This window comes from Argiope bruennichi, chromosome 5 (genome assembly GCF_947563725.1).
Source record: "Argiope bruennichi chromosome 5, qqArgBrue1.1, whole genome shotgun sequence".
Classification (NCBI taxonomy): Eukaryota; Metazoa; Arthropoda; class Arachnida; order Araneae; family Araneidae; genus Argiope; species Argiope bruennichi.
In genome coordinates this window covers 130,769,643-130,784,280 of record NC_079155.1, presented here as the reverse complement: position 1 = coordinate 130,784,280, position 14,638 = coordinate 130,769,643, and the positions used below count along the sequence as shown (strand labels likewise).

General features: G+C 24.7%; 2 protein-coding genes across 9 annotated transcripts in view; one reads left to right on the top strand and one right to left on the bottom strand.

Annotated features, from left to right (window-relative positions):
- The first annotated feature begins 91 nt into the window (after nucleotides 1-91).
- Nucleotides 92-2,704, top strand: LOC129969184 (uncharacterized). Its single transcript, XM_056083624.1, has 2 exons — nucleotides 92-458; nucleotides 987-2,704. The coding sequence occupies exons 1-2, from the start codon at nucleotides 320-322 to the stop codon at nucleotides 1,943-1,945; spliced, it is 1,098 nt and encodes a 365-aa protein (XP_055939599.1). The 5' UTR covers nucleotides 92-319; the 3' UTR covers nucleotides 1,946-2,704.
- Nucleotides 2,705-10,860: 8,156 nt separating this feature from the next.
- LOC129969706 (inactive dipeptidyl peptidase 10-like) overlaps nucleotides 10,861-14,638 on the bottom strand; it is a 203,563-nt gene continuing 199,785 nt past the window's right edge. For all 8 annotated transcript variants that reach the window (XM_056084395.1, XM_056084399.1, XM_056084397.1 and 5 more), the window contains exon 21: nucleotides 10,861-14,248. In XM_056084395.1, coding sequence (XP_055940370.1) covers nucleotides 14,102-14,248 — 147 coding nt within the window. In that variant the 3' untranslated portion in view covers nucleotides 10,861-14,101. The remainder of the gene's footprint in view (nucleotides 14,249-14,638) is intronic.

Sequence of the window (14,638 nt, the reverse complement as noted above, 5' to 3'; positions counted from 1 at the left end):
CAAACGTTGAATGATGAAGAGAGACACATATTTCTGATTGGTGCAAATCTCTATGCGCAAAAATCGCTGCTTTCTGTTGCAAGCGGTTTTGTTTTATCCATGTAATCTCAAATGTCAAATTGTGACTGTACTATGTTAGGGTAAAATTTGTAGCATATTATTTCTGAATTATCATGATTAAACAGTTCATTTAATTATTGTTATTTATTTTGTTAGTGGGATTATTGTTCTAAGTGCAATTAAAACATGTTAATCGTGTCATGAAAATCATTATGAATAAAGAAATTGGAACTTATACCATCTAGTAATTTAAAGGAATATGTTAGCAAATTATAATCATGCTGCTAGTTTTTTATTTATTTTTTTCTCAAATTTCCGTATTTATGAAACTGATCAAATCACTTCTCCGTCTTTAATTACAGAAACTAATGAAAGTTTTATCTGGACAACAGAACTTGGTAAGTAACATTTTGCTCAAAGTTTGTCTTTCTCTAATTTGTTAGCTTGACAGATTTAATAAAATAATTATTGTGTATAAGCCGATCTGTAGTTTGGCAATTATTGCAATGGTTTCCCCTTTTTTTTGTTTCTATTATGATTTTTTTAAAATTTCTGCGTGTATTGTTACTTGCTTTATTGATATGGGAAGTATAATTCAGATAAAATTCTATTAATTATTTATTACTTTTTATGTTTTTTCTATCGAGAGAAATTTCAGTTTATAGGAAAGTATACTATTATTGTTAGTTTATTTCAGAGTAAATCATTGCAAAATAAACAAAAAACAAGACTTTACAAAATTATTCAAAATTAAAAGAAATTATGGGTTTCATTAATTTTACTATATTTCTTTAAAATGCTATGGTATATAAAAAAATATCTGCTTTTTATTTACATTTGGTTCTATATTAAGTACAATTTATTTAATTCCATTACTGTTATCATCATTTACAACAATTTAATATGTAATAATAATTATTTTTTAGATTCATCTGTGTGGAATAACCATAAAACGACTAAAAAACCACTGACTAAATTTAAAATTAGAAAACGAACATCGCGTAAAAATTTGGGCGAAAAATGTTCTTCATTTCGAGATTGTCCACTAACTGCATTATGCGTGAGTGGTGTATGTTCCTGTCCTTATGATTATTACAATTATGTGCCTCATTCTGATCCTGAAAATGCTATCTGCAGGAAAAAAATTAAATTTGGTTTTCACTGTACTTTAACTGAAGACTGTTTAGGCTATGATTCCAATTCTGCTTGTACAGATGGAATATGCAAATGCATCAATGGAACCCATTATATTGGATCTCGCAATCTTCTGTCATATAATAAACGTTGCTATAAAATTTTAGAAAGAGAAGGAGATATCTGTGATATTGATGAACAGTGTAGCCGACTTGCAGATAACCACCATAAGTGTCGTTGTGTTGGTAGGTGTGATTGTGCCATCATTAGCAGGTATTCTGGTTGCAGCATATGTCATGAAAATATTAAGAGAACATTTTTTGGAGGTGCAGCTTTTATAGTTATTTTGTTGTCGTCGCGTGTTTTCACTAAAATGCGCAGCCGAACTAGCTCACGTCAGCAACAGAATGTAAGTGTAAGTGGTTCCAGAGATCGCTGTTACAGATTGAATACTAGCCGTACTGTGCCATTACCATCAGTGTCCTATACTCGCAGCAATTTGAGGTCCAACAGACATCTTACTTCATCACTACCTGATGTGTTTTTGATAGAAACTCATCATAATTTGTTGGGTTTACATTCTTCTAACACTACTGACTTTTGCCCTCGATCAAGTTCATCAAGCACAGAAAGATCTGGAGAAAGAAGCGAGGATGCGCCTCCATCTTATGAGGATATTATTGGGGATGATGGTTTAATCTGGAATGAACCACCACCAGCCTACCATGAAGTTGCCAACAAGATTCCATAATTTTTTTTTTATATTAGGGTAATTAAGCACAAATGCCAGTTATCCTAAAGCCCAATTTGTTCATAGTTTTTATCAAAACCTGGAAATTTCATTACACTTAAGTACTTGGTTGTTATATTTTTTAAAAGGTACTGTAGAAAGTTACAGCTGATAATAAGTAAAACATTTATTGAGACTCCATCTCACAGATTATTAAGTCTTGATATTACAAATAATTGAATATCGAACTTTCTTATGTAAAAATAAATTAATTTGCAGAAAATTATGAATTAAAAGAATTAGATTCCTAAAAAGTAATTAAAGAGTTTAAGAAAGTAAATATGATTTGAGGAAACAGTGTTAATTTTATAGAATGAAATTTTTATGTGAAAATGATAAAACCTCACTGTTCATATGTATGATATACATCTAAAGAATCTAACATTCGTTGTTCTGAAGTCCTGCCAAGATATAAAATCTTATTTACTTTGTCAAAGACAAGAAATTCATAAAAATGCCTATATTGACCTTAACCGAATGCCTTAAATTCTGATACATGGCTACATGACTGTTTCTGACTAACACGGATATATAACATTCAATTTTATGGCTACCGACTTATTAATAATGATTCTATTTTATATTTTTAGGATTTTAGTTGAATTTTTGAAAAGAAAGTAGTCTTGATTCACTTAACAATTATTTAGTTTTACATTGTGAATATTACATTGCGTATTTTAATGCATTACACATTAAAGTAATTAAATTGCAAATTACTTGATTTACTGTGACACATATAAATTTATTATTTAATCAGCTATGAATTAAATTGTAAATATAAGTGTTAATATAAAAATTTTTATGTAATTGTTAAAATTTATGAAATGAATGTAGAATCTTCTAATGAAAGTGGAGTTGATGAAACATTTGAAACTGAGTTTATTAAAAATAATTTTTATATAATTATGATTGTTTTGTTTTTTAATTTGACAGTAGGGAAAAAATGCTACAGATTTTCTTTGGTAATTAAAGTATATTCAGAATTTTTATCTTATTATTTTTTTCTGATTATGCTCTTAAATCATTTATTACTCACAATTTTATCTTTATGTTATTTAAATGTTATATATTTTAACACTGAAGTGAGTAAATTGATCCTTATCAAGTGTTAAGATTGATCAACCTAACAGGCTGACTGTACTTACTGAATTTTTCACTGTTATTTTTAATTGTGTTTATATGAAATGCCTGTTTAAAATTCTGACACTTTTAGGTTTTTAAGGAGTTGCTGATATCCTTAATGTCCTATTATATCCTTTATTTATTGAGTATTGAAAATATTTAATCAGGCAATGTATACTTGAAAATCAAACTTTAATATATTATGTGGTTTACATTTTATAAAGGCTCTTTTGACTATGTAATAAATTTTTTCTTGATGTTACAAAAATTATTTTGAATAAAACTCCTAAGAAAAGTAATCACAAACATAAAATTAAGAAAGCAAATTTTATATTTATTGTATTAACTGCATGCGATTGGCAAACTTTTTGTTTAACCTATTAGTGATAAGAAGTTTGCCAATGTTAATTATATTAGTGAAATTTTGTGCTTAAGCCATGGCTTTTTTTTTTTTTTTTTTTTTTACTATTGCTGGTTACACTAAATACAATGTCTGTGGCAATTAATTGCTGACTTGTATTTAATGTACAAGAATTGAAATTCAATAAAGACATTTAAAAGTGTTCAAACAGCTTTCTAACAGTAGTTGCAGTTGGTTCTCTATTCTGTATACCACATTATTTGAAGTTTTTAAAAATTTAACAGTTTAAAAAAATTGCAAAATATTATTGTTAAACTTGTTTATTTAGTTGATTCCCTTTTTTTTTCCTGGAATTATCTAGTTAATATTATCATAGTACTTAAAAAAAAGCATTCAATTTTAAATAAAAAGCATATCAATAATTTAGTGAGAAAAGGTAATTAAAGAAAAAAAATATTTCCATAATTTGTATCAAGATTGTGAATTATGTTTGTTTGATTTAGAAGAACTGAAGAATTATGTTTGAAGAACTGAAATGGAATTTCAGTTCTTTGATTTAATGACTGGTTCTGATACTATTTGTATTTCTTTAAATCTGAAAGTGGTTATGTTTATTTCAAAATGTATCCATTTTATCTAAAATTTTATTTATAAAATATAGAGATAGGAAGGAAAGTGATTAAAAGTTATTATCCAATCCCCGAAATAAAAATGTTTATGATAAAGGAAAATGCTTAACAATTCAATTATTAGCTAAATTTCTCATTAAATAATTTGGAATTTAGGAAATTAAGTTTTAAAATTTCATAAAAAGTTTATTTTGAATTCTGCATAATTAGAAAGTTATTGCAAGTATTTTTTTTTCTCTTCAATGCTTAATAATGGATATAAATTTTATTTTGTGATTTCTATTTTATATAGAAATTTACTATACATTTAAACAAAGTTTAATGCTTATTTGTCTTATTCTCTAAATGTCTGATTTAAGAAAATAAATAAATAAAGATTTACAAATATTTTTATTTTTCATTCTTAAATAAATTATGGAAAATAATATTTCAAAAACACACATTTTGTTGCAAGAATGTTAATTGTTAAAAAAGCAATTTGTTGCCAATTAGCAACATTAACCTTTAACTGTGAAAAAAATTTCCTTGATAAGATTCTATAATACTACATACTTTTGAATTTTAAGAACTATGATAAGAAATTTCTGTTCTTACAAGCACAACATGTATTGTAAAATATTTAGAATTCAATTGAAAAAAAAATCATTTTATAATAATGACAAAGATGTAATATATTTTACTTAAGAAATTATATGAATTTTTTTTTTTTGAAACAGTATTTTTATTATAGTCCAACACCATATTTTGTTATAGTGTTTAAATTTGTATCTCATTTTTTTCTCTCTACATATAGAAGTATAAGTAATCTTTTTGGTCCAAGCATCTTTAAGTAGTATATACAATTTTGGACCTCTATACTTTGTTTGCCTCAATTTTTTCTTGCTCATGAACATCTTCCACGATTAGTAATATATTTGTTCCCTGCTATGCATACTGATCTTGCAAGCTCTGTTTGGTTGAGACATTATCTGTGAGCCATAACCATTAGCTTTCAAAACTCTCTTGTTGATAAGCCATGAATTTACTAAAATCAAGTATAACTGGAAATCTTATTTTCATAATATTAGATCTTATTCTCATAAGACAAAACTGGATATTTGTTTAAAATCACCCCACAGTGTTTAACAGTTAAGCTATCTTTCCAATTGTACTTTTCAAATTATGTAAACAATCTATATTATTGCATTGTGACTAAATATTTTTTGTCACTGTTGTAAAATTTAAATTGTAACATTATCCATAGTTTTCATATTTAAAAGAACTATATTTAAATGTTTTTTGTTTTTTTTTATAAATTGAAGTATTCTTCGAATGTTGCATTAATAGAATTTTTGCAGTCATTCAATATTAATGATTAAATGTAATTTATTTCAGAATAGATTAAATTATTTAATGTTTTTTTATTTCATTTGAAGAGTATGTTATATAGGAAATTTGATAATGAACAAAATTTAGTAAATACTTTAAAATACTTTAGTTGTATTCTTTTACTTTAGTAAATGTTTTTAATTTAATAAATATTTTAGTTGTATCCTGTCATGTAATATATTTATTTCACTTGCATACCTTTCTTTATATAACTTGTTATATTTAAAAATTTAGATAATGTTTTAATAGTTGTTCTTCTTTTTTCTTTTTATTCATATATTTTGTATATATTTTAACATGAAAACTTTTGCATTATTTATTCATATAATAGTTAATAATTTTAATATATACAATGTTTATGTCAAACAAAGCTTCTTAAACTTTTCTTACTTGCAGAACTTTTTTTTAATGATAAATATTAAAAACATATGCTGAATCAAAGACGGATTTTAGAATTATTTTTGTTGATTATATTCAAATTAATGGCAATAATATTTACTAATCTGCAATCCCAAATTCTTATGCACATCTATATTTGGAGTCAATAATTATTGTTTAAGAAGCTTTGATATATGCAAATACAAAATAAGCAGCTATTGTTGAATAGTGATAGTAAATAAATATACTGTTTTTATCATTTATTGATTCATTTTAAGCTTTGTAATATCTACTAAAATGCAAAGTAAATGAATTAGTACTTAAAAGTGGGAATCGGATAAAGAAAATTTACAATATATAATTACACTTTGGTTTTTACTATTCAAAATGCACTGGATTTGAATAGTTTAAATACATGTATTTGCAAAATCAAGCAGAGAATCTGAGAATTTATTGCTATGATACAGTCCATATACTAATTTCTAATTATTTCACCTTTGTAATTGCCCAGAATGAATGAAGCTATCATGCTTTATTATAAAAGTCAATGTATGTATATACGGATATTCTTCTGTAGTGTATGACAGAACAATTCAGATGTGTTCCAAACATAACCGTAGTTGCCTTTTATTGTAAGCAGCCTTAAATAAATGGGAACATATAGACAGAATATTTTAGTAATGTTTGTATATTTTCATGTATAATATGGATATGTAATTCTGGAAATTTAGAATGTTTAGATTTTAATAGTGGAACTTTAGACTCTAAACATAATGGTTAGTTAGATTTGTGTAATTTACTGACATAGTGATGTTTGTATCCTTGAGATTCAATGCTCTGAATCAGTAATTTGGATTGAAGAAGTATTTTGACAATTTACATTCCAGTTTTTTAAAAAACACATTCCTTTCTGTTTGTTAACTATAGTTGAAGCAATATTGTGGCGCTTTTTCAGGACCAGAAGAGTGTTGCATTTAAAAAGACAATCTTTTATCTATTTTTGTAATGAAGCATTTTTAATATTATTTTTTTCTATCCACATTAATTTTTTAAACAGATTTTACTTTAATTTTGCATTACTGATGATTGTAATTATGTTGAGATACAGCATGTCAAATTGTACTTTAGGCATTGAAAATAATCATTTTGTATTTTTTGTGAATTACCATTTTTATTATTTTTTTTTTAAATATAGTGTCTATACCTAATGACTTTTTTCATTGCATTGTGTCAGAAATGAAACTAAAAACTATATTCATTTCTTCAAAGTTTTTTTCCTAATTGAAGCAAAATCAGTTTTTTATTTATTACTTTTTTACAATTATAGGAATATGAGTAAGCTTGGTGGTGACATTCTAATTCTTATCAGATGCCACATTTTGAATTTAAATTTAATCTTGAATAAATTAATGCATTTAAAGGTTTAAACAATTATCTGGAATTTGTGAGAAGGAAATCAATGACATTTTTGAATCCCAGTTTCTTGTGTAAATTATTATTGGATATGGTTGATGTCTGTAAAATGTAATTTCCAGTATCTGATTTGAAAATATTTAGTTAATAGAAAGAAGTTGGGGGAGGAATTTTTTTTCTCATGTAATTGGCTTTATGCATTTTCCCCCAATTAAAGAAATATATTTGATACTTAACATTTTATTTTCACTCATGTATTACAGTTGATCTTTGACAATGTACACTGCATTGCAAATAAATCACATTGTTTTAAAATTGTAGAAATCTTCTATTTAGATTAATTATCTACTACAAATAATATTATTAGGAACTTTCCGATTGTTGTTTGAGCTTTAGGACTTGCATCCCCTCCCCTATTATCTTAGTTTTTTTTTTTTTTAAATAAATTGTAAAGTTAATTATAAAAAAAATCTAAAGGCATTTAATTAGTTGAACCTTTATTCTGCAGTTGCTCAATCTTATTCGTAACATTTTATAATATGAATAGATTAATTTATGAGCAATCATACAGCTTCATTGTGGCATTAACAATTAGCCAGCAAATTTGCTATTATTCCTGAAATTGTAAACTGCAATAATTTTGATTAGATATGATAATGCAAGTTGAACTGTTTGGTTTAAAATCAGAACTGTGATCTTGTTTTAAAATAGTACTATGTATGATATTGTTTATAATTATAAGGGAAATAAAGGGATAATTTTGTAAAAGTTTAGAAATATTTACTTGATAATAAAGAAAAAAAAATTTAACAGTGCAAGGCTTTTTTTTTTTTTTTCAGGAAAAAATTATTACTGTAGAAATAATAAAGACATATTTTGCTACTTAAATATTGAAAATGATTTTTATTCTAAAGAAATTTTTAGATGCATAAATAATTCAAGTACAAATTTTTAATTTTTTTTCAACCATCTATGTTGTAACTGGCTAAACTTGGTATATAGTTATGTTTTCGGTTGTGAATATTTACTATACAATAAGATTTATATTGCACAGATTTCATTTGTGAACAAAAACTTAAATAGAATCTTATTGTGTAGCCTCTTCCCAATCTTTTAATAGCTAGAATCAAATTCTTTTCAAGCTTGTAAACCTGTGTAAAATTGAATGACATGAAATGCAAATTAATGAATATTACTCCATGAGTAATTATGAATATAACTCTATGAGTAATACTATTGTGGAATGTTTTTATTGTAGTTTGCAGAAGTGTAATAGCAACATATGTTAATTATTATTCTAGAGTACTTACTGTGTAAATACAGATGATACATTGTGGACACAATTTCAGAATCCTGAATATGCAATTAGTTCTAGTGTCAGTAATAAAACATTTGTGTATGTGTAAATAACAGGCATTCAAAAGCTTACAAACTAATCAAACATTTTGTAGTGATATATTTCAAACTTTATAAGCAAAAATAGATTCCACTGAACTATTAAAATTGTGAAATATCTTATCTCATGCATGAAATATTTTAATTGCTCAAGATAAAAATTACATGAATAGAAATTTCTATCCTTCATCTTTATTCCTTTAAAAAATAATCTAATTCTTATTCCTCTTATCAATATAAAAGTCTCTAAATAAAAATATAGTATCTATCTTAACTACAAAATCTGCAAAGCTAAAAATATTAATTTTTGTGAAATTTCTATTCTAATTTTTCTTTAAAAATTACAATTTTTTTTTCTCAGATGGTGATTAATGCTATTAGCTCATAATTTTGCAATGTTTGTAAGAATAATAAAAATTATCATTTCACAGATATTTCTAGATTCAAAATTCTGTTAAAATTAAACGATGTGTGCTTTTTGTATTGTTAAGATTGAAACCTAGAAAATTATTCATGTCATATACATTAATGTATGTGAAGCACATGTTCTTCATTTAGCTTTGTTTTCCTCTTGTTAAGTTTGAAAAAAGTGTATTCACACTTTCAATAAATTAGTTTTGACATTATTTTTACTGTGCTGTAATGTATTTACTTTTTATATTGCCACCTTACAATTTGTATTGTAAAAGAGAGTAGTTTTTATAATGCTTAATCTTCAGTTATAGAGGAAGGAAAATTATTCTTCACTTTCACTTAGATTTAATTGGAGGTAGAATAGAAATAAATAATTTCTTGCAATGAGTGCCTTGTGTAGTACAGCTTTTAATCAAGTTTTTCTGAGATAGTTGATATCAATCAATTTCAATGACCCATGATTAAACATTTTTTTCATATGTAATGATATTTGTGAAAAATTATTCCTAATTCTAATAATATAAAATTTAATCTGCTATCAGAAAGTGAAGATTTTAAGTCCATTTGAAATTGGGATAAATATCTCAAACAAGGTCCTCTCATTCTTAATAAATTACTGTCCTTGTTTATTGTGTACACAGATTCCTTTGCAAAGACTGTCATGTCATATTCTAAAATTTTTTTTTTATAGTTGCCAATTTTTTTATTGTCATCTATTATAGTAAATGCCAAAGAAAAGTTTTTACATTCAGAATCATGACTTTCTTCTGTGGTATTGCCATTTTCAAATAATTCTCTCTCTCTCTATATATATATATATAAATATACATGCACATATAATTTCATCATATTGCTAATGGCAGTCAACACGTTTGAACATATTTTTCAAACAAAAAAGCATTTCCCTTTAAACAATTAAAATATGGAATTCATTATACCAAAGAAAGTAAATATCTGAAAATAAGTTTATTGTTGTAACATTCAGCAGTTAAATTATTATGTAGGCTCTCTTGAATTAATTTATATATATTCATGAAACATATATTAATGTATTTTCTTGTATTTTTTCACTCTCTTTAAACATATTCAGTTTAATTCATATTTAAAATGAAAAAAGAATTATTAGAAAACTAACAAATCTAAAACTAATCATGCATCAAAAATTTATCACTCAATTTTTTTTAAAGATATGCAGGCATTAAGGACACATTTGAACTGAATATCTGCTCTTTACAACATGCTAGCCAATACTCCAAATTATTGAAGAAATGGTAACACTTTTCAAAAAATTCTATAACATTGAACAATTTACAAAAATATTTTTGCACATTTTGGCATAAAATTCTCTTCTTTCATTAGAAAAACATTTGTAAAAACTTTGCATTAATTTTTTAGAAAAGTAATTTTAATTATTTAATATAAAAAAGCTCACTATTAAATTTTTAAACTATGTTTTGAATAGGTTCAAGTGAATACTCCTTTACCACATAAAAGTCAAAATTTAGGGACATTGCACTAAACATATTTGCAAAGCTGGAGAATTTATTTCTTGTAATCCATAAAGTGAGTATTATTTAAATTCTGTTGTATGTGGATTTAAATTTTAATTGTTTATTTTTAATTCCTCATGATTAATTTATTTTAAAATAAGTAGAAATGACATTTAATTCTATTTGATGAATTTGCTTCCATTTAGTTTCTTTTTAAATGCACTCGTATTCTTTCAAGGATTATTCACAAAAGGATGAAATAATTTTAACTTACAAACTATCAATCTTTTACAAAAGACTTAGGCATTTAAAGTACACAAAAAGGGATTTATTTACATACTTTTTGACAGATAACATGAATATACATTTTTCTCCCTCTCAAAGGAACAAAACATCTATACTTTAAATTTTTCTGAGGATTATAAAATTGCACATCCATTTCAACATCTATATATTTTTAAAAAGCAATTAAGTAATTGCACACTCACATAAAAGAAATATACATTGCACTACCTGTTGTAAACGATATAGAATTACATAAGTTGCCTAAAAATTAATTTCATGCACTGTCATTAGGTACCAAATAACTATAAATGAAAACTTAAACAACTAAATTTGTTTCATTATTTACTTAAGCACCATATTCTTATTTCATAGTGCATTTACATTTTATAAAAGTGACTAAGCAAACAAGTGGGAATAAAATGCACATATTTAATATATTTATCTTCCTTGATTATTATAATGACACTATATGAGGAGCAATATAAATATATAAAAAAATGTTCACAATTAATTACATAACATATAATTTCTTCTCACAAAAATATAAAGAAATTGCTAGATTCCAATAATTACATAGTATTTACAGAACAATCTTACACCATTTAATTGAACTTAAAATATAAATTGTAATCAATACTCTATTTTCATAAAATTATTGGAAAACATGTAATAAATGTGTAACAAGATAATTAAATTTTAATAAAATGTTTAATTATTACCATAACAATAAAAGCATCCAAAGATAATGTTTCCCTTGAGTTCTTCAAGAAATATACATATAAAAATACAATTTAATCAATTTTTACATTATTTAAAATTATAATTTACATATATAACTAAAATTCAATCACGTATTCTTTGCAAATGTATCCATTGATTAGAAAAATTTCTAAAACATATATCCTTTCATGACGGTATTTGGTTAATCATAATTTATTTTAAGAATTTTTTAAAAATTGATCGCTGAATAGATCAAATAATGTGCGACATCAAATATTTATTATTGTGTATGAGAAAATTAACTAAAAAAATAATAATAAAATTAATACAAAATATATATAATTCTAAAACGTTTAGTCCTAATGGACAGGAACTCATTATTAGCAAATAGTTAACTGATGAAGAAGTGATTAAAAATATGAACTGTATTTAAAAACTTAATTTGTATATCGAATCTATTTGTTCAATTTTTCTTAAATCAGTATATGAAATATTTGTAATCATGACTGTGTCCCAGAAATATATTATATATATATATATATTAATGTAGGAATATAGAACTACATGAAATGAAACCTTAATATCACAAACATAAAAATATAATCAAATTCTGCATATCAGTACCTACTTAAGACTAGTTAGTTATTGCACACAAAATATTTAAAACATGTGCATATATATCCGTCACCAAATTTTCAGAAGAAAAAAAATTGCATGAATTCAGAAATAGGAGAGCACAAAATTTTTTTTATCAATAACACTTTTAACTTAATAGTAATCATATACAATAAAAAAAATAGAAAACTATAAAAATGTGTTAAATTTATTCTAAATAGATATTTATTTAAGTTTAATAATAGAATTTTTATATTTTTATAAATATAAAATTAATTTTTCCTTGAAGAACCTACAGATGTAACTGATGCAGAAATAATGAAATATTCATAAAAAATATTTATGACCAGCATGATGCATTTATAATTTTAATAATGGTCGATTCAAATTTGAAAGCTGCAAATTATCAATTTAGAACAGACACTCATTGAGGACAATAAATTTTGCAACATATTTATAAAAATAATTAACCATTTTTAAATCAAAAACTAAGATTACTAAACATTTTATCGTCTATGAAAAAAGTATCCTAAGAATTAAAATGACCCACAACATATTTTACTGCAAGAACTATTATTCCAAACAAAACGTGCAAATATCAGTTAATGAATTTATCATCTAAGCTGATAAAATGTTAAGTACCCATCAGGATATAGAAGTTAAAAATCACTTCAACATATAAATGTTATAAAAAATAACCTTTAGTTATTTAACAAGCATTAGTAAAAAGCACATCAAACATGCATATTAACATGAAAGAATCTACTTTTATAAGAATAATCAGAGTAATTAGTTTTAAATTTAGGTTATCAATTAGTGTTGAAAATTTTTTTTATATCATTACTGTCATAAAAGATAATGATATTAAAATCATTTTATTTTTAGTATTATTATGAATTGCTCATAAGACAAATGCACAAGTGTGGAACATTTACTTGAACAGATAATTCAATGAGAAGTATTTATCGTACCAAGGAAAATTTGAGATTATTAAAGCATGACTAAATCAGAGGTTAGGTATATAAAATAGTATTTTACTTATTTTTACATCAAACAAATCAAATTGCTATAAAATCTTATATATTTTTAAAAATGTCATACAAACAAAATATCTAAAAGCTCTCTTTTAAATACATTCTGAGAACCAGCATATATATATATATATATATATATATATATATATATATGTTGAATTATAATCTAATTTAACTGGAAATTATCTGAATAAATCTTATATTCTTGGTGTAAAAATTTAAATTTCTATTCCTTTTTATTGATATTTTAAATTCTCCAGATGACTCTAATTAAAAGTTAGATTGAAATGTTTAAAACAAAATATTAAAAAATTATACGTTAAGTGTCTCAGTTTCCTGAGTAGGCAGCTTTTACAACCTGCCAAGCAAATGTCCCAAGCAGACAAATTTTTCAAATTTAAACTGAAAAGTTTAGATTTGAAAAGTTTAAACTGAAAAGATTAGCCACATGTTCACATTTAGCGTGCATATCTGTTCATAGTGAAATATATTCTTTAAAAATAGCCATGTAATATTTTTTTCTTAGTAAAAACACATTGCACTTTTATATTTATGGTTGCAAATACAAACAGCATTTTATCAAGACAATACACCAGTATATAATCAGCATTTTTGAAACATTTATTTTTGAAAATGTTTTAATATTTATCTGCAACTTATGCACAGAATTAGGGAAGAATTGTACACAGCAATGTATCTAACTACATTTACATATATGTTTGATTCAAGGAAATGTTTTTCACTTTTACAATAAAAATATGATTACTTAATGCACCACAAATGAAGCCACTATTTGTGTACAGCAACACGATGGAATCCTAACTGAATGATGAACTGTGTACAAAATATGACGATGAAAGCCCTTGGCAGGAAAAGAGATGCTATTTCCAAACTTATCGGTCAGAATCAGATGATGCAGATTGTAAAACTGATGAATCTTCTTTAAGGTTTTCATTATAACAATGATTTAAGAAATCATCCATAGTCTGGTAAAGATGTAATTTAACATGCCCAAGTCCATGATTTTCATCTGGATAAACCTGTAAAGGAATAAATAATAGACAAATCTTCAAAATGTCAAGGTTGTTAATAAATTTGAAATACTGATTAATAATGAATTTATAAGAAAAACAAATATAAACAAAAGAACATACATAAATTTTTAAAAGGGTGATTAGGTTCAGAAAAAAAAAATCTTTTTAATAGAAAATTTACTAGTGTAAAACACCTTGGAAGACGCTGAATCGCAATTAGAAAAAAATATATTAACTGTATAATTTTAAATTAAAATAAAATTCTAGTTACTGAATAACTTTTATGTAAAAATATTTTCTTATTGATGTGATGTTTAAATTTGGCTAAGACCGGACTAGATTATCTTCTTTACAAGTTCTCTACCATAGTAGTCTTCAAATACTTCAAAATCGGTT